At 32.6% G+C, this 27189-nt stretch overlaps 1 protein-coding gene across 6 annotated transcripts in view; it reads left to right on the top strand.

The window, feature by feature from the left end:
- Nucleotides 1-27189, top strand: part of LOC132733393 (GATA zinc finger domain-containing protein 14-like) — a 49063-nt gene that overhangs the window by 3734 nt on the left and 18140 nt on the right. For 2 of the 6 annotated variants that reach the window (XM_060720040.1, XM_060720045.1), the window contains exons 2-4: nucleotides 11826-12030; nucleotides 22792-25351; nucleotides 25893-26017. In XM_060720040.1, the coding sequence (XP_060576023.1) occupies nucleotides 11845-12030; nucleotides 22792-25351; nucleotides 25893-26017 (2871 nt within the window). In that variant the 5' untranslated portion in view covers nucleotides 11826-11844. Of the gene's footprint in view, nucleotides 1-2788; nucleotides 3075-3153; nucleotides 3314-11825; nucleotides 12031-14077; nucleotides 14923-22791; nucleotides 25352-25892; nucleotides 26018-27189 lie in introns of those variants that run through there. The other 4 variants (XM_060720044.1, XM_060720041.1, XM_060720042.1 and 1 more) reach the window with 4 other exon arrangements.

Genomic DNA, 27189 nt, shown 5'->3' with positions numbered 1-27189 from the left:
TCCTTAAACACTAAAAAAATTTGCTGAGTTTTTTCCTAGTTTGTATTTAAAGCAGCACGCCTCCAGATTCTTGATTATTTTCATGAAAATTTTGTAAATGAATTTAAAAGTAAAATATTGTGAAGTGAACAAAGAAAGTAATTTACACGTTGTTAATGGCACTAACACTCCACATAAATTACCAAAAAAGAGGTCAAAATATGCAAATTATCCCTTACTGCGTTAGTAACGCAGTAGAATTATAGTGATTAATAATGCAAAATCAGTCATAAATCGCATACAACATGTATATCATTAATTGAATCTTGAATCTCTTTACTTTTCTTAAAATCTTAATACATTTTTCTTAAGTTTCATTCTCTTGAAATATTTTAGCTTATCTGGAGGCGTGCAGCTTTAAAGCTTACTAGTTCAAGTTGACAGGTTTTTGTAATGGTTTTGCTGTGTTTTTATTTTTTTAAAATGAAGAAATTTCATTGTCAGAATACAAAAATTGAGTCCCCAACAGTGTAGGCTGGCCTGGCTCTTACACTGGTGGCAGAGGCTAATCATTTCGGTTTTTCCATTATTCAGAGTTAATATTGCTTCAAAGTTCTCAAGTCACCTTGTGGTTTGAGTGGTTGAAATATGACATAGAACTGAAGACTTATGCAGATAGCGAGTATCAAAATATATTTTGAGAATGATAAAAAAACACTTTCAGTTTAATCAGAGATGTAGATAACATCCCTGAATTAATTTAGCGATAAATGATGCCTTTAAATAGGAGCATCATTCAGGATGTACTTTAGATAACTCTGTCATTTCTGAATTGTTGGATAGATGACCTCCCTTTGTTATGTCTATAACATAATAATATTGGAAAAAAAATGATGAGTATATTATGTTGAATAAAAAGTTCAATCTTTATGTAAAATAAGTGAAAAAAAGATGGTGGGGAAAAAATTTGAGAGAAAAAAAATTTATTATAACTTGTATGTAAAATATTTTAAAACCTAATTTTACAGTTTTAGTTTATGGTAGTTTTAGTTATTTTTATTAATTAATATGCAACTTTAAAAGTGTCTACTGAGGTATTATGATTTTGTTCAAAATTGTTATGTATAATTTCAATTTCTTATCATACTGTCTTGTCATAAAACTTTTGCGTACTGACTGACGTATCTAAACAATTAAAACCGAGCCCTTAACAGTACCTGAGAAGTACTTCAGAAGTACTATGTGTTATTAATAGGGCTGGATCAATATACCGGTAAATCGGTATTTATCGATTTTCCGTTTTTCAATACGGTACGGTTATCGGGTTTTAGCTATACCGATACAAAGGGAGACAACCTAATAAAAATATGTAACTTATAAACATTATGGCTTTACATTAAAATTATCGTCTTTAAAATGTCCGCACAAACGTCAAAAGTGTGGAATTTTCTCTAAAGTAAATGTTAAGAAGGCCCTCAGCAATATTTGAAAGGCTGCATTGATTAGTTCAGGTGGAACAACGAATGTGTCAATACACAAAATGACGGATAAATCCGTGACAAAATTTATCCGGCCATTCAATCTCCTATTTCTAACACTGGTAAAAAATACTTTCAGGTCGGCAGTAGTATGTATTAGACCAAACATTTACTTGTAATTTAATCAAACACATCTTGTAAACACATAAATCCTACAAATTTATTGATTTTCCAAGATGTAGTTTGCTAACTAAATAATGTGACTGCGCGAAGACGTAGCTAAACACCGTTTCCCGGTACGTTACGGATTACGACACCGCAACATCATTTTTATATTTTTATTGTAATTTTACCGTTTAAGATAGAAAAATCATGATTTGTTAGAAAATGTTTCAATGTTCCAATACTTTCTCAGCGTATATATTTCAAATTCTACAAAAATTTGATTTTATTATAAAGATCTTATAATTTAGAAAAGTTGACTTGTAGACAGTACTAGACTCCTGTCATAATAAATAGTGATGTTTTAATTATTTTCTGTGTTAACTTTTCCTAGTATTTACATAATTATATTTTTGCATTGAATTATTTCTCTACAAAGCTTTTTTTTTTTCAAAATAATTGTAATAATAAAAAGGGGCCATCATGTCATTTTCAAAATATTATCTCAAATGTACTAATTAAGGTACCTATGCACCTGCTCTGTATTATATATCATCATTAACAAAGTCAAAATATAAAACAGATATCAGAAAGATTCAATAATATTTCACCAGGGAATCTATGAAATGTAAATAGTACTTTTAATAAGTACATCCTAACAATGAAGCATCATTGTACTGTATCGTCAATACGTATTGTGTATCGTTGGTCTGTATCGCAATACGTATCGTATCGAAAATTTCTGATCAATACCCAGCCCTAGTTATTAGGGTATGAAACACTAAAGTGGTTCAAACATTAAAGTTTGTGACCCTAGCAGGTTAACCAAGCTCTAATGTTAATATTATGCCTCGATATTTAACTCGTATAAATCCTTAAGAAATCAAAATGTTATTTGTATAAATGTATTTAAGAAGAATTTCCCAAATCAGTTAAGTATTTTATGTTAAAGCTTTATTATTTATCTTTAAGATTTAAACCAGTTTGACCTTTGCTCATCCATAAACATTCATTCTTTCCTATAGTGAAAGGGCGACAGGTAAAATACAAATTATTTTGTTGGGTTAAGGCTCCAATTTTACGATTTTCGCCATGTAATACGCCTCGGTGAGCATATTTTGTAATGTTTATACTGAAAAGGTTTTAGGTTTTTAGATTACCAAGCGAGTTTTTGTTAAGAGAAATGGGGTGGGATTTCCGTTTATAAAACTGTTTGACATTACGATAAAACTGATACAATAGTGGTTAGGGGGGCGGAGAAGTTCAGGCTGATTACTGACCCAATGAAAGGCACCCATAGTGTGACTAAGAGCTGTACGGTATTCAATACACCTTTAGATTCTCCAAGATAGGACTCATAGGTATATCTGCTGATTAAAGTTTGCTGAAAATATGATTTATATTGTAAAACATTGGATAACACTGGCGGGGAGGACTGACAGATTTATACTTTTTGTAAGTGCGGAATATTTGAGTTGTTTTATTTTTTAACTAGGTTGAAAGTTTCCCCCGATTGTGTTTAATGTTTATCATGTGTGTTTATGCGCTGTGTATTAATGTTGGAAACAGGAGTTAAAACAATAAGATTTATGTTATTTTAACGGATTAAACTGCATTCTCGTCATGTGTACAGGGAACTGAATTATTGTAGTGTGTTTTGTTTCGTGGAAAAAGATCATGACTTGATAAAAGCTGTACGAGCATTATTTATTTTTGTGTAAACTAAGTTTATTGAAATAATTCCTGGCGGGGAATGATTATAATATGATTTTTAAAACTGTTTAATTTTGGATCATTTCCTATAATGCTAGGTGAAAATTGAAATGCTGATATTCTTTAAAAAATAAAAAATAGAAATGAAATGAAATTCATACTGTTCTAAAACTGTGATCTGTCACTCTCGTGACTGAAAAGAACTAAAATAGTTTCGTTTGTTTGTTTTTATCATGAGTGCCATTAGATTATAAATCTTCAAGCTTTCTCAGGGTTCTTCCTCACCATTTTGGGAGCATGACCTGACCCCCCTGATTTAAATGAGAAAACTCACACTCCTTTACATAGTTTTATTATATGTGATATATAAGGAGTTCATTCAATTTTTTATGAGCACACTTAAAAAAAATTTGGAATGCAAAAATAGAATTTTCTGTGGCACAGTTAAGTTAAAAAGTCACAAAGTGATGCTTTATTAATTTTTATTTTAGATTTTTTTATTATTTTTTAAATCCTTGAATTTAGAATTTTCTCCTTGAAATTCTGTGATTTTATCATGTAAAATATAAGCTTCTGCTAAAGACTAATGAATTATTTGAAATTTTCTGCAAGTATTTTTGTTACATGATTTGAATATCCGAAAACCAAACAATTTTTTCAGCAGAAAATTCCTTATTAAGACTTCGAAAAATTAATAAACTATTTTTACTTGGTACACTGATACAATGGCAAAAAATGTATCACCATAACACCGCCATAACGGTGTAGCTGTGGTCAAAGTTTTGTCACCCAACAGCCAAAGAAATCAATTGGACTAAAAGGAAATCCCCTCGTTACAGTGAAAATGGCTTCTAAGGTGATATAGCCTATGTAAATTTTAAATTTGGTAATTGTTGTCATAAATTTCAATAAATTTCTGCCATAAAAATATTTTACTCAAAGATGATCGGCATAGTATATCTTTAAATTGATATGAACTTGAATTAAGAGCTTTCTTGGGTTATGTCAGTTGAATTAATATTTGGGGAAAACTGCATGACATCTGTTACTGGCCCCTGCTATATATAGAAAGAAAAAAATCCCTGAATCGATTCTCAATACAAAAAATAAACCCAAAGTTTAACAAACAAAAAAAACATACAAAAAAATTACATATTTTAGGTACTAAGCATGACAGTTTGAGTAAAACCATGTTGCTCATGATCAAAAGCGAAATAAAGCATATTTTACTGTCAACTTTATGAATATGTAATCAAATCTTGTGTACTCGTGGTTAAAACTTAATACACCTGTGCATTATTGTTTATTTGATTAAAGATAATTGAGAAGGTATGAATTATTCTAGTTCATCTTTATTTGCAATGCATTAAATCATAGTGTAAATTTTAGTATTTTATCGAACACGAAATAAAATTTGATGTGTATAGTTCCTCCTTACACCTTTATAACAGTTGAAATAAATTATAAGTAACCAACATAAATTATACCCCTTCGAAAAATTTGCATAGTTGATCACAGGCAATATGTAGTTAACAAAAAAATAATGAAAAACTTTTAAATAAATAGAGAAAAAAAAACAATGAATATATTTGTATGGCTGAAGTTGAGTAATCTTAAGAAAGCAAATATTTATATTTTGTTTCTATTTGGTTATGAGGTTGTTTGGGACAATTTTCAGGGCACAGACATTTGCCTTTGTTACAGCCATTGAAACAGAAAAAGGATTCACAGTCAGTGCTTCTATTGCTATGATTGTGTGGATGCTGAAATATTATTTCCAAATATTTAACTGAATGGATAAAAAATAAATAATAAGTATTCTTGTCACAAACTTTCACTTTAAAAAGTCAGAATCAGTACAAACAAATATTAATTTATTAATAACGAATATTTATGATTTGAAAATATATGAATTAAGATTTCCAAAATGTTTACATCGATTCATAATCTGCATCCTAAAAACAGTTCCTAAATGCCGGGATTGTTAAAAAACAAAATTGTTCTTTTGGTCAGTTCAGTCCACCCTACCAAACTTACTGGTGAAAAATTATGATTGTGTTTGTGATGTCTAGGCTTTAAATACACAACCATGTGGGCTTTGCCTGCTTTAGAATTGAATTGACTTTTCAATTTTCCATTGATATTTCAGGGTCTTTTCCAGCTCTTTTTGGGAAAGGCTCATCAGGAATAACCTGGGGGAAATTATAATACAACATTTTGGGAAATTCGAGAATTTCAAAAAAAAGTTGAAAATCTACTTTATACATGTCGTTTTAAAGAATTTTTATTATGTGTATGAACACATAACCTGTCACTTAAAAAACAAGTTGAAATAGTTCAATTTTTCTCAGAAGTTTAATTTTTTTGGCTGTTGGGATTTTTTTTAATTTTTGAATTGGTGGAAAAAAGAGGGTGTTTTAGATTGAGAATGGGGCCTTGTTTTGTTTTGGTCGAATGAAAATGCCTTGTATTTTAGGGGATAATAATTTTTAATTTTTTAACCTGTTGATTGGCAACTAACTGGCTTATTAATAACTCAGTTTGTAAACATGATTTTGTTAAAAAGAATTTTTAACTGTTTATTATCATCATTATTATCATCAAGAATTTTTTTTTAAGTAATTAGGTCTCAGGTTTTGCTGTTATTGTTTTATATGTTACAACAACCAACTGATAGTGAACATTAGATTTTGTTTTTTGTACACCAAAAGTTAATTTTTGAGGTCAATATATTAGTCCAGAAAAGATTTTAATCGGGTTGCTGTTAGGAGTGTTGGCTTACTAAACAATATTTGCACCCCTTGTGTATTTACAGGTTAATTCATGGGTTTTACTAGGTTATGTTGATATTGTAACCATGGCAACAAAAACTTCTTGTCTCATTTAAAGATTTTTAATTTAGGTCTGTGTACATCATAAGTACATGTCAATCAAAAAAATTGGTAAACATTTACAATTCTCTTAAGTGTGAATGATGTAACATGTTAATTCATTTTATATTTTGGTATAATGTTGAACTTAAAATGATAATACATTTCATTAGAATGTGTACGGTAACAAGATAATATAATGGAATTCTGTTAAAATAGTCTTTGCAGCTGCAGGCCTTAAGAGCCTCTCAAATCCTATCCAAGGTTTATAAACACTGCATTTTAAAACTCTTTATCTACATTGTAAATTAATGGCGGCATATTTTTTTTTTTTTTTTTTGGTTACACTTTATGATTTATGGCATGTAATGTAATACTTTAGGCGAGCATAGGTCAAGTCAAATATGTATTCGGTTGAAATGTTATCCTTCATATCAGAGAATAATAGACCAGACATGCTATAGTTCTAAAATGTAGACTGGTTTTAATATTTTTGCATATTTTTTAAGGTTTCTCAAAATTAAGAGTTGAGAATCGGTCTTAAAGAATTTTATCACCAGTAGGTGCAAACATTTTATGATATGTGAAATATTTTATACCTGAGATATCTTCACCTTTATTGTGCTGACTTTGTGAATTTGGCTTGGTAGTAAACCTACCTTGCTCCACACTAGTGTACAACTTTTCTATTTGTTGCCCTGCCAATGGTCCTATGTGGCTAGGTTTTTTTTAGGCTGCATTTAATGAATGTTGTTCTACATTGTTGATCTTAACCTTCCTTTGATATTTCGTCCTTAGCATTGGAACTCTCCATAATCTAAATTAAAGGGATTTCAAAGTAAAAATGATTAGATTTAGCAGCAACATCTATACTGACTGGTAAGTGGGCAATAGTAGCTTAAGTCTTTCAGGGCCATATCCTTTCAAACCTGTGCCACAATTGTAGAGTGAAGCCAGCCATATACAACAATTTATAATACTGAATTTTAACCCATTACTTCATGAGCATTTTGTGAAAAATGGCTGTTTTCATTGAAAAGTCTCCCGTTACAAGTTCAAATTGCTATAATACTATGAAAACTGCTTCAACACTAATCAAACTTGGCACAAATGTTGACTGGACCATTGCCCTTGCAACAACATGCTCAGGCTTAAATTTTTCTGTTACCATGGCAACGAGGGGACATCTCAAAATTGCCAAAAATCACTATTTTGCGTTGATTTTTTCCATCAAAATTGATTTCAAAGTGCTGCAACTTCTCAATGGATTGAAAAGAGGCAAATGCTTTTCAGCGTTGGTTACACGTTACCTTATGATCAATCTGGGGTCATTTACAGCCTCTCACAAGTCCAAAATTTTCTTGGCGATGAGGGGGACTCCGCCCCCCTTCAAACCCCCCCAAACAGAAGGGGCACATCCCCCTTCTGGCAACCCCCTGATGTATCTTTTGGTTGGGAGGCCGCGCCAAAAAAGAGGTCACTTTTTTTAACAACATTTTTCATACAAAAACAAGTGTTTGGGGCCTAAATAAGGCATTTTTTCATCATTTGAGACAACAAAAAGTGGGGGGGGGATGAAAAAGGCGTTAAAAGGCGTGTATATGAAGTAATGGGTTAATGAGAAATATCTGATTTTATGATTTCATTTACAAACTAAATTTATGCAAATATGAAATTTGAATTAGTTAAAAATAATTGAACATGGAGCATGGTTTACATGTCATATTTGATGTAGCTAAATAACCTCAGCTTTGTTTAATTAATTAATTGGATTGAGACCTGCTCTGAATAAAGGACTGTCTACTGTTCTTATAAGGAGTTTCTATATCATAAAAAAGCTTAGACTCAACACCAAGTATCCAGCAGGTCAAAGTCTGATCAGACAGCTGTGCAGATTGTGTGGCCTGACTTTTTGGTGGCTTCAATTAAGTATTTAAGCATTAACTTGTTGTATTTCTTAAATGGTGTTGTCCTTCTACTTTTGGAACTGACCATTATCAATTTTAGGGATATCAGGATGAGCCAATCAACAGAATACTGAGTCTTGGTTTAAACTTATTTATATAAGCTCGATTGCAAAACAAGTTCTTGCAAGGTATATTTATCACTTTCGAGTTCTGGAACTAACAAGTACTGGTGTTATATGAAGAAACATGGTCGTGACCCGATTAAGGTTCAAAGTTCAAACCTATGATCTCTGGGTTGAGAGGCAGCCTTAACCACTAGGCCACCTCTCCCCTTGAAGAATACAACCTTGTCAGACTGCACATCCATGCAGACTAGCCTGTCTCTATGCTTGTGGCAAATGTTAATCATTTTCTATTTCCTTCAGAATAAGGGTTATTTAAAGTCATTATGGTTGGCAACATTCATTGAAGGAATTAAACTAGAAGTGATTTGAGATTTCCATGGTTAGCTTAATACAGGTTTGTATTGATAGAAGTCAGTTGTTGTGTGTATTTTTATTGCAGTATGACTAATTATTGACCTGAAGCTTTGCTATTGTGCAGTCTGTATGCAATTCGATTTTATTCCATTCAGAACTGTAAAAAGTTGAATGTGTTGATATTGTTGTATTCCTCCATGTGAAATGAGAGTAATTTAAAACGTCGTAATACTTGTCAAGATTTAACTTGAGGTTATGTAACCGTTTACCTGCTGAAATTTTGAAAGTTGCCTTTTCCAGCTTTCATTCTTTGAAGTGTTTGTTGATATCAAGGTAAATAATTTAAGACAGGTAAAATGACCAGTATAGAGCCTGCTCAGGGTCAGGCTGCACTGATGTACAGGCTAAGGCTTGCTCCTATACTGGTGGCATTAAAGGCTAATCACATTCTGTTCCCTGGAGCAAGGTAATTGTTATAGTGACTGGAAAGCAAACAGTTACCTTTAATACAGTGACTTTTCACCTATAACAGAGGCCTATGTAGAATCTTAAAAAATCATGCAGATTTCCCCAAAAATCTGAATTTACACCAGCTTCTTTCTTCCCAAATAAGCAATATTTCTTCCCAAAATCAAGAGGTTAAGGTCTCTTCCTAATTAAGTGAGAAAGACCACTGCCCTGTGTACATCTTCACTTTAAGTACTAACATAATATTTTTGAAAGTATTATTATGTATTCTTATTGTCCACATTAATCATACAAAAAATAAACATATTGTCTTAAGGTAACTTGTATGCTTGTTAACTCTTCACAGTCAATTTGTACTGCACCCTGAGGACTCTTAATTATTCACTTACCAAAAAGGTCTTTAGAGGTAATTATCCTTTTACTGGGGTATCTAAGGTTAAAAGGGACTCAACCTAGGTTTTTTTTTGACATGACAGGTCTAGAAGTTGGTTTAGAAATTTTATACTATTTGATGTAGGAACTTATGTGCAAAATTTATTTCAGATCATTTGGTTACTCCTTTTTCCTGGAATAATTGATTTCAATGTGCAAAATAACCCAAAAATGAGAAGTATGTAAAATTCTTTATTAAAATCTTAATACTTTTTAAGTACCCCAATTAATGTAGGTAAGATTTTCAAATTTTATGTTTCAAGGCTTTTAGACCTGAGTGGAACTCCTTTAATGAACTATCAGAACCTACTTTGAGGGAGTCTTTCACCTTGTCTACTGAACAGCTTGTATGAATACATAGAGTTAAATCTTGGATCTTCTTTATCCCTGTTTAAGCTGAAAAATCAATCAGTTTACATATCAAAATATATCTTTATAATGCCTATCATTATAGTTTCTGATAAGAAGTAAATAGATGGTGGCACATAAAAGAATAGTTCTGGGCGCGTGTCAGTATGTAATGTCCTATATGAATGGTGGATGGATCCTTTGAATTTAAAAAAAAAAAAAGAGAGTCTTGACTTTGAGTTCACATTATCATCAGTGTTATTTTTTGTGTAATGATTAAAAAGAACATGCAAATTGTTTTGAACCTATTTTATGAATTCTTATGTATTAATTTAATTTTATTTTGCTCAGAGCATGGCGAGTAAAAGTCAAGGTCCTCTCTGACATTAAATATAAATGAGAATAATTATTCAATTGGTTGCTGTATGTCAATATTTCATAAATGATTTAATTACTATTATATTTTGATAATTGAAATTTTAAAGTCTATTGATGAACAATTCAAACCTTATAATCCATTGTTGAAGGGAAGGCAGGTGCTTAAAATGTAGCGCTTTAAAACTAGCACAGCAGCAGTGAGGTCTTAAGTTTATGTTATAATTGATGGCATCAAGCATATTTTGGTAATTCATTTATCATCAGTGTTGTCTTGAAACCTTTGGGTCTGTTCAATGAGCCTTTGAAACTTGGAGCAGTAAGGGAGACTTTTTTCTGCTCAAAGCATTGAAAAATACTATCTTTAAAGTATTTGTAAGATTCAAACTGAGTGAATGTGAAAGGCATGAAGCAAAAAAAAAAACTGTTTCTAAGCTTCTTTGTATAAATTGAGGGATAATAATTGTGGTTGTTACTTTAAGGTATCTGACCGAATTTTTACTGATGAAAACCGTGTAATCTTAATTAAGATAATGACTAGATTATTTTTGTCCTTTTCTAACATGTTACAAATTTGTCCTTCCTTAAAACAAATTACATAGACATTCAAGCAACACCTGAGGTGTGAAACAAGGGGACACCTTGTGTCCATTGTTATTTATTAAGTTTAATACCAGAGTTTGCTCCAGGGCTAATTAAAATGGTGGTTGAGCTTTCTGTCATATTTAATCTGAAAATCTTATCTTTTTCTTGTCATTAATATTAATTATACTTGTCAGGAAAACGTATTTCTTCTAAATATGAATGATTTATAACAAGATTTGTTTTAGGTCAAGATTTGTATATATAAAGTGGTGACAAGCTTTTGGAGGCTGTATGAATGTCTCACAAAAAAACCTATCTAGTACAATTGGCTGCCTAAGGCTTAACTGAGACTTTCTACTTTTTTTTGCACTTATATTTATAACTTGTTTATTCATTTATTTATTTTTTTGTCAGTTGTTTTTATTCTTACCTAATTCATGGTCAGAATGATAGTTCAATTAAATACATATATACAAGTGTGTTATTAACTGCATAGATCGATAAAGTCCGACCTTTAAAATTTATATGAACCATCAAAAGGACACAATTGTCAGGCTGCTTAACCATTACCCTGCTAAAAGCAACAGATTTACCTATGTGACCATCCTCTGCAGAGGTGTTTGTCCTACCCTTAAATTATTCATGGGAGGGCTTAATTGTCTTACCTGTTAAATTCATGGACCCGCTATGTCATTTTAATATGGGGCGGGAGGGCTTTTCTGTGGGACTGGGTGGGTGGCTTTGTCCTTCACTTGAAAAAATGTAGACCAAGTCAAAGATTTGGCTGTTCTTCTTTTTCATATAAAGTGCCCAAGACATGAATATGAGATATATTTTCTTTTTCTTATTTCTAAGCTGTCATTGAGAACCTGCCTTGATCCTCTTTGAAACTTTTATCTTTGTTATAAGTTGAAAATAATGTATATGGCCAATGGCAAAATTATTGCTGATATCGATTGCAAATAAACTTAACTGAACTGTTGTGGCACTTTTGAATATATATAAAATTAATCTGAAATTTATTTTCAGGCGTGATGACTGAAGAAAGATGGCGGCAGCCAGTATAAAGGAGGAGGTTCGTCATGGAAGTCCAGGGTCATCAAGCATGCCAGGATCTTCCAGTAATGACGGTCTCCTCAAGCCAGGTGGGGAGCATTCCTTCCCTGCGTTACATGGTCTCATTATGGCGGAAGACAGGCGGACGAAAGAGAAGGAAATGAACAACTTCCAAAATGTAAGTTACACTGTGGATGCTGACTGTTATAAGCAGTTACTGGATATAATTTTTTGTGATGTTTTGATTCACTGTTCAGTGCACATGGTTTTAAACTTGGTCTCTGCGCTTGATAGGGATACTGTGCTCCATGCAAGTTCAAGCAGTGTATCTGGCACATATTTTCCTTTAAATTGATTTATTGTTTTTGAAACATATAACATTTGATGGGACCAATGAAAATCAGTTTTTGGTAATTTCAATGAAATTACAAAAAAAAATCAAATGAAGATAAAAAGTGAACAAATAAAGTCAATACATTTTTCAGACACTTTCTTTTCAGAATAGTTCTTGATTCAATGATAAGATCTGTTAGATATGATTGTTGCAATAAGAATACAATTATTAACATTAAATAAATGATTGATGAGAATTTGATGTTGTTACATGGCAGGAATTCTGTGACAGACACTGTGTCTAAGATTAATGCAATGTTGGACATTGTTGATATCCTTGCATTTCACACCCTCTCTCTCTCTCTCAGTGGGCCTTCCAACTCTTTTAAAGATAATTGCTTTTTTAAGAAGTAATAATTTGACAGTTGAATGAGCCAGTTTAGTGAAGTTGTTCAATGTTAATAATGTAATATGTAATCATTTCTTGTTTAAAAAAAATATTGATTTAAAAATTTTAAACATTTTAAATGAATGGTTGTGCTGCAGCCTGTCTGGTTGTCTGTGTATTTGTCTATTCAATTAGTAGTAGAAATTGTAGACAATTAACACTTATTGAAAAGCACTTGTGAAAAAATCCCAATAGTTGTAGTAAACATATCAAAATGGTGGTAATTATATAAAAATTAGACCTGGCCATTATAACAACATTTGGGGATTTGTGTGGACCCTAATGTAGTGTATACAATGTATTGATGACCTGACAAATGGTCGTGTAGGCAGTGAAAGAGATCAAAAGGGAAGTACAAACATTTTTGTATGAGACAGCTTGCATTCAAGCTGATTGTTAAATGAAAGAGTACACAAGCTGTTCTTTTTAGTAAACAGAATAAATCCATAGCAGTGGGGAAAAAAATGTTTTTAAAAGAAAAATTGAAAATTTATATTTTATTGATTAACACCAAAAAAAATGCACCTTTAAAAAGGAGAAAATAATTGGAGCGTAGAAAAATGCAAATTTTATGCGAGATCGTTAGTCAAAAGGGAAAGTGATAACATCTTAAAAGATAGCTCTGTAATCTTTACATAATCTATGATAAACATATGTCCCTTCATAGACTTGACTGTCTTTTTATTTGAAAAAAAATATTCCCATTTAAAGCCTTAATTATATATTTTACGGTTTTCAAACTAAAATATTAAAAAAAAAAACAACAGATTCTGAGAATTAATGTAAATTTTAACATTTTCTTTATTAGCATTGAATTATAAATATTATACAAATCAGCCCTTTAAAGTTTTCACTCTAATAATAATTATTATATTTGAAAAGAAAAAATATATTTATATCAATTTAATTTTAAATCTTAAATTCCTACAGTTTAAACTATTGATTTATTGTTTCATATAGAATTTATTGTATTAATTTATCATAATTTTTTATTTGGTGAATAAAAGAAAAAATCTCTAAATTAATGTCACATAATGAAAATTAATTATTAAAATAACACTAACATATTGTCAAAGATTAAAACTGTGGAACATAAGTTTCAGATTTAATCTTCCAGGAAAATATATTTTTATATCCATAAAATCCTATTAAAATGTAATCAAGTCAGGCTTAAAAGAGAGGAGTAATCAAGACCAATAATTTTACTTCAAAGGAGTTTTTATCCCCTCAAGGCAACACACTGGGGTAAAATTACATTAATCAAGTGAAGGCATTTGTCTGTTTCATAGAAAATTTCCTGAGCAGGTGGTGCAGTTGTTATGAATGAATAGAGCTATTTGATTGGCTGAAGGATCTGATGGCCAACCAATGAGAAGATTTGGTGCAGCTTTCAAAATGGAGTAATGGTCTTTGTGTTGAGCTGAAATGCACAAGTGTTTATCAGTGAATGAATGAAAAGTAAAGAAAGAGAGATTACTTACTTATCTGGGATGTACACATAAATATGTGCCCATGAAAGACTTGGGGCTGATAACATTTATTCAAACTAGACATATTTAGTGTGGATTTAAACTTTAAATGTGTAGAGATTTGCTGTGATAACTTGGTTTGAGATAAAGCTGACCACTTCATGGTCCAGTGGGCAAATTGAATTGACCAAGTCACAAGTGTATGTTATGTGTTAACAACTGACTGTGCTTTTTTCATCAGTGTGTACAATGAAGATTGAATGAAAGACATAAGTCTGTGTATAACTGTGTGTTTGTTATAGACAGGATATAGTTGTTTGACTTTTGGTTCTTATTTTCTTTTATTTAATAAACAGAGAAGTTTAACAACAAAACTGAAATATGTAGAATATTTTATTCAGAGTTTTAAAAACTGTAGAGCAGGGGGCTGCTTGTATAAGATATTTAACAGCATTGTTTGTCAGTGGATTGTTTTCGTTGAAAGTTATGTAAAATGTTGTACAGTATAGTGAGTCCCGATTCCACACAGACGGACGCGGAAAAACAGGACGTAATTGATGCAAAGCGAAACATACCAGATGAATGTGATAAGTTGAAAGAACTGATAAACAATCGGGATGAGAACCAGTTTGAATTTTGTAAACCGAATACCACAGCATTTAATGCTTATCGTGACCGGGCTCGTGAGGCACACTCGGTTACGAGCAGCCCGTGTAAACCTAGACTCACTGTAGATGTGTCCAAGTATAACCGCATCGGTTCATGTAAATCTGTGAAAAGGTCGAGGGATTACGATAGTCCTGTTTCAACTTTGGAGGAGGTATAAGATTTATTTTTTAATATGAACATTTCATTGAAGCATTTTGGGCTTTAATGAATAATGGTTAATTTGGTTATTACGTTAAGGTTTCTCATGGAGAGAAGTTTTATGCTTATAACAATATCTTGAGGTTAGCTGTTTTTGGTTTTTCGAGAGCTCACACTGCTTCCTTAAGTGGTTCCTTATGCTTTAAAAGCCTATCTTGTGGAACAAAAGCCTTTCTTGTGGAAATAGTGGGCTATTGTACAGCAGTAAATATTAAAACAAGTCTGTGCAACATAAATAACTAGAAACTCTTATTCTTTTTCGTATAAATCACTAGAAACTCTTATTCTTTTTCATAGTTTTGAATAATGTTCCCATTGGTTAGATTTGAATAAAGTTCCATCCTTATGCTAACTGTGTAAATATTTTAATTTTTAGCATTTTTCTATGGTTACTGTGTAAAAAATTTAATTTAAGCATTTTTCTGGGTTCAAAGAAGTAAAACTTATCACTAGACTTGACAATGGTAATGTTTTAAGTACATACAAAATTTGAGCTACAAGCATAAAAGACCTCTAGTCTGGTGGTCAGACTGCAAGGATCTATGCAGGCTGGCCTGGCACTATACTGGTGGCAAAGGTCTGTCACTTTTGATTCCAGCAGGTTATGGGTTAAATGTTGGACATTTTAAAAAGTTAGAATTAAAATGGGGACATGATCTTACTAAGTATGTGTTGGGGAGATTTATAGTTAAAACAATCCATGGCAGTTGTAGACTTCATTTAAATTTAAAAATGTATTCATTTTTGTTCAATTCTGGTCAGAGTCTTAAAAAGATTTGATATAGATTCATCAGACAAAAATCGCCCTGTGGCAATATATCACAGGTTTTACAAACAAGTGGTCATAAAAACTGGATAGGTCTAATTGTTGCCAGCTGTCACATCAAAGGGGTCCACTGATAATTTTTAAGGGCCATCATATCTCTAGCTTCAGATAATGGCCAAGAGTGTGTAGTCCATCCATCAAGTTCATGTGTAACAGATTTTCCTATCATAATATTTATACTTTTATCTGATGGTAGAATAGGGGCAATATTTTCTCACTTGAGCCATGATGTCATAGTTATTTCTCACCAGGGATTTATTATGATAACAAATATATGATGTCATATTATCATTATGTGAAGTGGTATGGCTAAGTTATACATGTTGATGACTGACCATTTGATTCGTTATATTGATTTATAACAGGTTTACATGCTGAATTTATTGAATGGCCTTTACAACTTCCAAGTTCCATTTAGGAACTGTTACTTTTTTTTCTGTGATATCAAGATAACATAGTATTAGTTAGCCACGATAAAGAGCCTGTCCATTTTGAAGGAAGTGCATACTGGCCTAATCCTTTACCAATGACAAAGGCTTAAATCACTTTTGATTGGGGTTGAATATGAGATTTAAGGGTTTGGCTAAATTTTGCCTGAAGTGATGTAAATTATAATCTGAATTCCAGTTTTTATTGATTGTGAGAATTTTCTGTCAGAAAGTGGTATAATGTTATCAAAATATTAACCTTTTTTTAAAATTTACATAAAATTCAAAGGCCTGGGTTTATTGTTGTGAAGATCTGCCGAATTTTAGCTGGACTTTTCATGAATAGGGATTTTAATCACTCCGGTGTCAGCATCGCACTCTTGTGTGCTAGTTGGTATCTCCAAAACTACTGAAAGGGAATGGGTTGAAACTTCACACTTATTTGACAGCTTAATAGTAGCTGGTTCCTATCCAAGGAACATAACTCTTAACTGGATTTTGACAGAATTATGACCCATTTGAAAATTGACCTTTGAGCTAAGATATTCAGCATTAAAAGCAGCCGTTGTTCTTACACAGCTTGGCATGTTTTAATTTCTCAAACTCACAGGTACAATTTTGATTCAAGGCTTGATACCTCCATGATATATTCAAATTCTATTTATAATAATTGTTAACACAGTTTTAACTTTCTGTAATGAAAATAGCTGTTCACTAGCCCATGTTAGATATTTTATATTTCTAAAATACATTAAAAATGAAATGAGAAATTTATAGGTTAAATTTCGTCAATATACATTTATAGTTGACAAGAAGATATGGTGTATACATACATACTTAATGCTTTCTGGTTTGTCCTGATATTTGTTATAGTTTAAAGCTGAGATTTGTGCTAATTTTTCATGAAAACTTCGAAAATGTATTTAATAGTAAAATATTGTAAAGTGCACAAAGAAAGTAATTTATACATCACAAACCGCACTTACAGTCCACGTAAATTACCAAAAAGAGGTCAACATATGCAAAGTGTGTAAGTTACATGGTAAATTAAAAGCAGTAGAAATATGGTTATAAATACTTCAAAACCAGTTATTCATCGCACACAACATGTAAACCATAACTTGAAATTTTGAAACTTTTTACTTTTCTTATCTTGTTTCACTTTTCTTCTTGTGTTTGATTTTCAAGAAATATTTTCTTCAAATATTTTGGCTCATCTGGAGGCATAACTTAGAATAAGTTTGATCATTATAAGGTCAAAAACATATAAAGCACACACAAATTTGGGGTATACATTTAATCTTGTTTTTTAGAGTTATCTGTCCTTGAATTTGTAAAAAAAAATAAAATCCAAGGCAGGTAACTCAAAAAATTTGGCAAAATCAAAAAGATTGGCAACCTGTAAATATATATTTCACTTAAAATGTGTCCTTTATCAAAGTATATGATAAATACGGCAAAGTTTTGATAAATTCTGTGAAATAGTTTTTATTCTGCCTCAAATTCTAAGCAAAGTTATGTTCTTAGTTTATTCAGAATATATTTTAAGTTTTGATTGTTTAGGAAGCTTTAAGGTATCAGATGTGAGTGTGTTTCTGGCAAAATTTTTTTAGAACTATCAGCAATTGATCATTATAATAAGAAATATGAATACTTGTTAATAATCAAATTTTTCAATATATTTGTATATATTAAAGCATTGTTTAAAGGAATGTTCACATTCTTGAGACTAAACTGTAAATCATAGAGACATTTTATTTGTGTAAGAAATATACAGATAGATAAAAGCACTCAAGTCTTGGAGTTTACATATTGTTGCTAAGATAATGCCTGGAAAAACTCAAGTCAGTTCACATGCAGGTGATGAAAAATCTAATTTAGAAACATCAACAATAACATCTTGAAAGATAGTTTCCGATCCAGAATATCTGTTGTGTGTTTCTCATTATACTTAATTAATGAAAGATTTTTTTGCTCCCTTCTCTTGCATTTTTGAAATTTTCTTGCACATGTTTGGCTGTAACGAGATACCATGAAGAGTAAATTTCCTGCTCATGGACATTATTATTATAAGCTATGTTTTTAGTAGGACTGAAACTCCCGAAGTGCATGTCCTACCACTGCAACTCTGCTATATTTTATTATTAAATTGCGTTTCTCACTGCTCTTAGGTAAAAAGGCCAGCAGCATGTGGCATAATTATTTTAAAATTACATTTTGTTATTAAATTTTGGGTCATACTTTTCAGCCAACTGTTGAAACTTTTACACTTCATAAACTGAAATTGATTAGCCTTTGCGACCAGTATAGGCTGAAGGCAAACCAGCACAATACGGATGCTGTTTGACCAGGCTGTTTATACTATCTCCTTAGTTAAAATAAATATTTTATTTTGATGTGCTAGATAATGGGCCAAAATTGATAAGGGACGGTTCCAAAAAGCTTGACAATGATTATTGCGTTAAAAAAAACCCAGAAGGTAAAAATTTAATTCCCTTCTTTAGACACACAGGTCGGGTATGTGAGTATCTCGAAGAAAAAAAATTCTGAGTAAAAAGGTGCACTGATTAGAAGATATATACTAAACTGTATTGGATGGTTTTTTTTGGCGTTTCCCGGACAAAAACTAGACTAGTAATTTCGCATGCCGCCTGTAAAATTGTTATGTTTCTCATAATGCTACTATGTAATGTTCTGAATTATGTAAATTGTATTTTTCCCTGTGCAGACAGCTTATTTACACTGTTAAATGTTAGTAAATTACCGAGTGTTTTTGTTCTTTTTGGAAACAAATATAAATGTTAACATAATTATCTTGTTACATTAACTTTTTTGCTTTTTCTGATATTTTTTTTTCATTTCTGACATTAAACGCTCTTAACGTCTATAGAAGAAATATCGGAATGGAAGAATTGTTGGTTTGTTTTTTTTTCATGAAAGAAACTATCAAACTTAGAAAAAATAATTTCGATGATCAGCCTGAGAACTTTAGATGAGCAGAATCATTTAGCAAAGATAATTATACCCTGTTTTTTTTAAACACAATGTAAGGTGTTTGTGTAAATTTGACCAAAGTTGACAGGAGGGACGGAACACATTCTTTATCGTCAAAACTGTCCCTTCCTCCTTCACTATAATAGATTCAACAGGCTCGAATATTTTAATCTTTTATCGTAAAATACCATCACAGGGCTTGAGAGAGGGTCCCTTGCTGGCCTTTTATGTGAAATAAAAGCCATTTTAATAACAACATTTCGTAAATGATTTACATCAACTCGTCTCGTGAATGACTTCCAGCTCTATTGTGAAAGCGCAGCCACTGTTTAATTAAAATGTGACCTTCCATTTTCATAGGTTACTTGATCTCCCAAAGGTTCGGAATTGTAAGTGGGTAGGGACGTGATTATTTGCGATTAATTTCTGTAAACTTCGCCGCCCCGATCACGGGTTTGCAATCAACGTCTTTGTGTAAAATGACAAATGACGAATTCAGCGATAATGGAGCAAGATTACTTTATTTTTAAATGAATCCATGAGATATAACCCCTCCAAAGATATCTTAAATAAATAAGGCTTAAGAAAAACCTGTTGAATTTAAAAATCCTTGACCAGATAACGTTAGATTTATTATGGTCACTTTTTGAGGAAAGAAAATTTATGACTCAGTCTGTGGTGTGACGAAGAATTTGAATTTTTTTTTGCTAATCAAACTCTTTCTTTACACTTCGAAGCTTTAATATTTTAATGATGATGACTGTAAATTCTTTTTTATTTATACGAGACAAATAATGTAAATTTTATCAAGTGGTTAATATAATATGAATGATTTTAATACTACTTTTAAAAGCAATACCCAATCATTTGTTTCTAAATTGTTATTAACGAAATGAAACATAGTGATTATCAACAGACTTAAAAATGAAGAATGTGATTTTATTAACTTGCACAATCCATAACTTCGGTTGTTAATTCAGTTAATGGTACGAAGCAAAAAAGCGCAATGTAACGTGGGACGATAATAACACACGGCTATTGTTGTACGAAAGTTTATCTGCATAATTTACAATTCTAATTTAGTAAAAGCAACAGTGAAAATATAACTGCGGAAACGCAGATATCATCTTGGCTGTGCTTTATTGAATTACACAATAATCACATCCACTGTCGTTACAGCCGGAATTAACTTGCAAACTTACAAGCAGAAAAATTTCTGCATCGTTGGTTTCAGAGCAATGGCGGAAAAGTGTCATTTTCTACCCCATTTTTTTTTTTTAATGATGATTATTATAATGGTGATGTTATGTAATTTGCTCAGAATGGCATTTGAATTTTGATAGACTTTTAGCATGAAGTTCTGTATCTTAGACATCTATTGTAAGATTCACAACTTAGATACAAGTTAGTATCAGGCATATAATTTCCAGTTTGGGGAGGAGCCGAGGGGGTGTGGGGAGGAAGGGGTGAGGGGTGGGGTTTAAATGGAAAGTGATATATATTATCTTAGATTTATAACATTTTTCAGTTAAAATAATGTCTATATCACAGTATGATATACATATGACAACAAATGAAAGCATTGCATGACTTTATTGACAGAAAAAAAAATGGTAAAAAATTATTTCCTATTTTGTATACCTGCAAATTGAATGCACTTAAAATCTGTTGAAATAGAGCGATTATCTTTGTCTGACTGGCATTTTATACCATATATGAATTAGTAATGTTGAAAACTGACATAGTGTTTGAAAATAAGTCGGGACAGGATGTTTCGGAGACTGCCGTACCTTGTAATAAAACAAAGCTAAAGATACTGCCATTTTACTACGGGCTGTTGAATCTGATTTCAGTAAGGGGATATGCTTTATGTGGTATTTGTTCATCCCATTGATTAAAGATATGTGTAATTGAGTATATTTCCGGGCTTTATTAAACCATCATTAAGATTATGAAAAATGATTTCTGTTTACAAGGTAAACAGTAAATATAATTTACAAGTTTATGCCTAATTGGCTTTCATTGTATATTGAATGATAAATTAGCGAGATAAATGCAAAACCGGTGGACATCGCAGACTGCGTTATCGGGACAATACGTTATAGTTTTCTATATCCAATGATATTGTATGGTTCTTGAGTAAAGAAGGTTTTTATTGTTTTACTACTATGTTATTTGCATTTTGGATGAGCTTCGGGGTTAGTTAAAACAGATATTTATGACTGTGATATTGTAGCAATAAAACCTTATCTTCTATTAAAATATCTAGGTGAATGGCTTTTGTTCATGTACATAAAGACTGGGATAAATCGTCCCCAAGTGTTTGTATATATCGTACTGACCCTTTAAGTAGTAAAATGTAATTTTTATACATATAAGATACATAATTATATACATTGCCGTGAGAGACCCTAAATGATAATTTTTACATTTTGTTAAATTATAAATACTGCTGTTTTAAGAGGAGACCCAAATCTCGGAGACGTACAAGCACAGTTTATTCCATACATGTATATTGGCTACAATGAAGAAGATATTTTGAGTAAAATTTGATATCTTTAAATAATTAGAATGAGTGAAGACATACTAAATGAAGTTATTTACTCTGTGTCAATAAAAGAATTATATCATACTTAAATTTTAAGGTGTTGGTTCCGCTAGCGTTAATTGTATAAATGCTGTCCCATTCAAAAACTCAAAAAGTTGCATCTGCACGCTGTCAGAATTACGGAATTTACCCGTGAAGTAGATCTGACATGTAGGTTAAGTGGGGACTTGAACAATACTGCTCACTTAAACAGTTCGTGCACAGCAGTTTGGTTGGGGAGTTGTGGTTATTGTTTTGTGGTGTGATGTAATTCTTCTGTTTAGACTGTGGGAATATTTAGGTTGTAGTCATGGAGTCTGTGATAGTAAGTTATTGTTCTCCTTATCTGCTTCCTATCAGAAGAGGATTTTACTAAATATTTACGTTAAAAATAGAATATTGTTCCACTGACCTTGTTTCTGTTTTTATAAGTTTCATTTATAATGAATGGCTAATAAAATAAGTTGCGAAATTTAACATTGTCCAATTAAAAACTTGGTACTGCCATACCTAAACAGTGCAAATCTTCATGATCATAATTTGATCTTTGATAAGAGTGTGTTTGTATTATTTTATTTTGTATGTTTATTATAAGTGGATATTCACTTTTGAGATTGCCTTAATGTGGTATTAAGCCACAATCTGGTATATATATTTTAAGTTTATTCAGTACTTAGTAATTAAAGATAAAAACATTTTTAGATAAAATTTGTTTAATTGCTCTAATTTTTATTTGCCTTAAGGCTTACAATACATAAAATTTTGTACTTTAAAACTAATAATTTTTTCAACTTTTTTTTCATCAAGTACTTTAAAAAGGTGTATGCACTAATGTAACCTAGAAACATTTTAAGTTGTGAAGAAAGTTTTTGTCAGTAATAATTTTAGGTTGTTTTTATTTTGCTCCTGATAATATGAACTCTTCATTTAATTTCAGTTTTAATAAAAATCTTTTAACATTCCTAAAATATTTTTTTATTATTTCAGCTGATGGAGTACCGTGAGGCACCGGCGAGCCCGTCGGCATCGTCTGTAACTACAACATTGTCCCTGGAGAACTGCGGGTCACCTGGGACACCAAACTCCCCGCCTGCACAAGAACAACAGGAGATGGACGATGAACGATTGCCGAACGAGCTCCTCGATGAGCTGTGCGAGGATATTGGGATGAAGGAGGGGATGGAGCTAGATTTCGTTGAGTTCTTAATGGAACAGGATATGGGAGATCCTCAGCAATACATGACACCAGAGGCTCTCCGATCGTCCGGCTTTCCAACTCCAACCAACCAGTCACAGGCAAATAGTGCTCTTAATACACCAACAAACAAAAGTTCTGGTGAAAATAATTGGGGAAATAGAAACTGTGGCTCCCCTTCATACTCAATTGCTTCTAGCACAAATGTAACTATAGCAACATCGAGTGGATCTAGTAGCCCGGTGAGCAAGAGATTCCATATGTCAAATTCTGGGCCACCAAGTCCACCACCTTTGACTCATATGAGCAATAATCATGTGTTTAAAGCACCTCAGACTCCCCCAACACCAAGGAGACCAATACCGACATCACAAGGTGCAATGTCTCCAAGGTCAAATCTGTCTGTTAGCTCAAACCAAAGTTCTCATAGTGATCACAGTAGTCATAGCAACCATTCTAGTGTCCATAGTAACAATAATAATCAAAATGTGCCACAAAGGTGTTATTCACCACGGACAGTAGGTGGTGCGCCCTCTCCACAGATGCCTCACAGCACCACGGGTGCACCGGGGTACAAACCGCCACCTCAGTATGGACAATATCAAGGTCAAAATCAAGGTCAGAGTGTGCAGAAGACACCTATGGCTCAGCCATATCAGAGACTTGGTAGGCCAGTACCTCCTAATGTAAATGTACAGAACTTTCAACAGCAGCAGCAGGGTAAGTTTATGTCACCTGCTGCCAGTCAAGGTAATTTGGGAAACCAGTCATGTGCTATGAACAATTCTGGTAACCTTGGTAATATGAATATGCAAGGTCAAACAATGAACTCTCAGTTTAACCGTCCAAGTGATTCGCCTTTAGATCAGGGATATTTCACGTCTTCAGACACGATGAGTACGCGTAGTTTGGATTCTGCTACTTCTACAGTGCCGTCTAGTGTTTCAAATCATATGCACCCGGTGAACTCGCAACAAAAAATGACAATGGGTGCAACTCCACAAAAATCTGTTCATTTTGCTGAAAATAGTGCTAATTGTGCAAGACAAAATGGAGGCTTGCCATATGAACCTTGTTATAGAACTAATGTACCAGATTGTGAATTAGAAGAGTATAGAAACAGTATTCAGAAGATGCATTCTAAAATGATGCCTCGTTTAAATCACCATGTCAAACCAGAAACTGCTCCTTACACAGTGCCTAATAATAATGGCCAGACTAGTATGAATCCCTTTGAATACTCAAATAGTTCTAATAATATGCAACAGTTTGACTTCCAACAGAAATCTTCCGGCAATAACTTTGGTATGGATAATAATCAGAACTTAGTAATGCCAGCATATAGTGAAAATATGTCGAGCCAGTCGAACATGTCAAATATGAATTGTCATATGCCAAATGGCCCAATGGGTCCCATGCAACAACCTCAGATTGATACGTTTAGGGGCCAGAGTGCTTGTCAAATGCAGGACCCTTCTAAAGGGTCTGGTATATATGACCCAGTTAATATGCAGAACCCAATGGTGAAAAATTCAAACTGTCAATATTCTGGTCCGTCTCAGGGTAATATGAACGAGAACTGTGGCATGATGGGAATGAATCAAGGGGTTATGGGTAATGTGAGTCAAAATATGAATCAGAATTATGCAAATGGCCAAAACTTTCAGGGAATGGGGCAAAATTCTCAAAACGGTTACCAAGGTCAAAGGTCAATGCACATGAATATGCCGTCTGCTGCAGGAAGCAGTGGAATGATGGGATTTGATCCTCAGTTTGAACAAAATCGTGCAATGCCAGGAAATATGAACATGAACAATATGGAGAATCAAATGTTTCCACACTCTCAGGGATCTAATATGAATGACAGCATGGGTTGGAATGGAGGCATGCCCCAGACTCCACAGCAACCTCATCAGATGGGGGCTGCGCCTCAGTCGGCACCCATGGGTATGCAGGGACAGGGTATGGGAATGGGTCAAGGTCAGTGTGGACAATTATCAGGTGTTCCATGTGCAATACCAAACTGTAATAATTGCAAAAACGCGTCATCGCCTAATAGACCACCTATGATGGCTTCTCAACAGAGATTTATTCAACATTTAATAACTGACAGATCAAATGCATTTAGATCTCACCCATTGTTTCCACTACTCAGAGACCTCATTATAGCGGACATGAACTTTAGTACGCCAAATTTCCCTTATCAATTAATTTCGAACCTACCAGCAGACTTTGATAAGCTTCTACAAAATTTCTTGCACCGGAACCCTCCGGCAGGAAACTACCAGACAAATTTCGCTGTAGAAAGTGTAGTTATGGATGCATTAAAATATGCTCATCATTGCTTAATAGGTTTGTAGCACTTTTATTGTCTGATTCTTTAAAATCATTTGGTTGACAATAATTTAGAAATTACTGTAACATCAGCTTTAGCATCAGCTTTATCTAATAATCTTGTCATCTTATTGAGAAAAAAAAAGCTTAGATTTGTTTCTTTTGCTTAACCATTTTTGCATCAAAAGAAAGCTTAAATTTTAACAAATTGTTATTGTTACACAAATTGATACATTTTCAAGTCTATTTCTGATTTTCTTTTCTCATATTCCTGCGAAACAGGTTCACTGTAAACTATAAGATTTATCTCCAAATATTTTATATGATAAATTTAAACATTTCTTAATTTTATTCTTTGGATAAATAATATTAACATAAGTGGACATTCTGATGCCTTATTCGTATTTTTGTAATGGTCAAGGTTAATTTTCTCCATTATTTACCATATTTGGTGATTCCTATAATTATAGAGTTCTCATGAATGCATTTCTGTCTAATATTAATCATTAAGAAAGTATGATAACAAATAAGCATGTATATTTTTTCCTATAAATTACAGAAAAGATTCGCCAGAAACAAGACCAAGATGTTGACAAACACAGCAAATCTACATCAAAATCTCTCAGTGCTATTGAAGAATTCTGTGAAAAATTTGACCAATCAGTGCGCAAAAGCTATATCAAGGTATGACATTTATACATGTATTTTTTTTTTTCGGATGTTTTGATTCGTTAATGGGTATAAAAATTAATAATCGTGGCGGAGTTCTCTTGAGACGGGATTAGATTAATTAAAGTTAATGCATTGATATATCGGTCGCAGTTGTCCCAAATGTAACAATATATTGATTAAGTTAATCTTGATTTAATGAAGATCCTGATTCCAGTCAATTTTTAATATTTGAGAATTCATCGTAACTCTGATTGTAGCATTATATTAACATTTAACCCTTGGTTTCTTCTACATGACAGAGACTGAGAGTGGTTACAGGGGTCAACTTCTATTCTCTTGCCACTGTACACTTTGAACCCTGCCAAAAATTAAGGGTTCTGTCATGTTGGGATTATAAAAAGGATGGTGGTTCTTGCTAAAACAATAAAAATAATGTACATATGGGTACCTGAGGTTTTACCTCTACCAGTGCCCCTCACCGCTGTGGGTTCGAATCCCGACAGGGACTTTGGATTCTTTCATGTGAGGAAGCTATCCACCTAGCTTACGGAAAGTCGGTGGTTCTACTCAGCTGCCCGTTCGTGCCTGAAATAATGCACGGAAGGGCACCTGAGGTCTTCCTCCACCAGTAAAGCTGGAACGTCGTGATGACCTATACTGTGTGGATGTGACGTAAAACCCAAAACAAACAAACAAAACCTCTACCAGTAAAGCTATTAACTCTCTAGATCACATTTACAGTGTTGATGTGACTTAAAACTTAAGCCAACAAAAACAAAAAAATACATTTGAAATTTTATAATGTTGACTGCTCATCTCTTAAACAACTAATAGACTCTTCCGCATTCAAAGCGAGGAAGATGCATTCAAACTGGTGAAGACCAACATGGTAAAGCTGTAAAATGTGATGTCTACAAGCTTGGTAGATTGCATGTTATGATGTTTTTTTCATCAATTAGAAATTTACATGCACAGGCACACACTGTTTATTTTCAGTACATTTTTCAAATTGTTGACATTCATTGAGGTAGGTGGTCTAAAATAATTGCCGTTTTATGAAATAAAGGTCTGAATAGAGGCGTCTGTGGTAAAATTGGTTTTAATTAGTTGACCAGGTTATATTCAGATAAGGCTAGCTGTTTTGTTTCATTACAAAAGATTTAAGAAATGTACCCCATAATGTG

The sequence above is a fragment of the Ruditapes philippinarum genome, unplaced genomic scaffold, assembly GCF_026571515.1.
Source record: "Ruditapes philippinarum isolate M1 unplaced genomic scaffold, ASM2657151v2 ctg3843_1_1_1_1, whole genome shotgun sequence".
NCBI classification, from domain to species: Eukaryota; Metazoa; Mollusca; class Bivalvia; order Venerida; family Veneridae; genus Ruditapes; species Ruditapes philippinarum.
The sequence above is the reverse complement of the archived record's forward strand: the minus strand, read 5'-3'. Positions and strand labels throughout refer to the sequence as shown.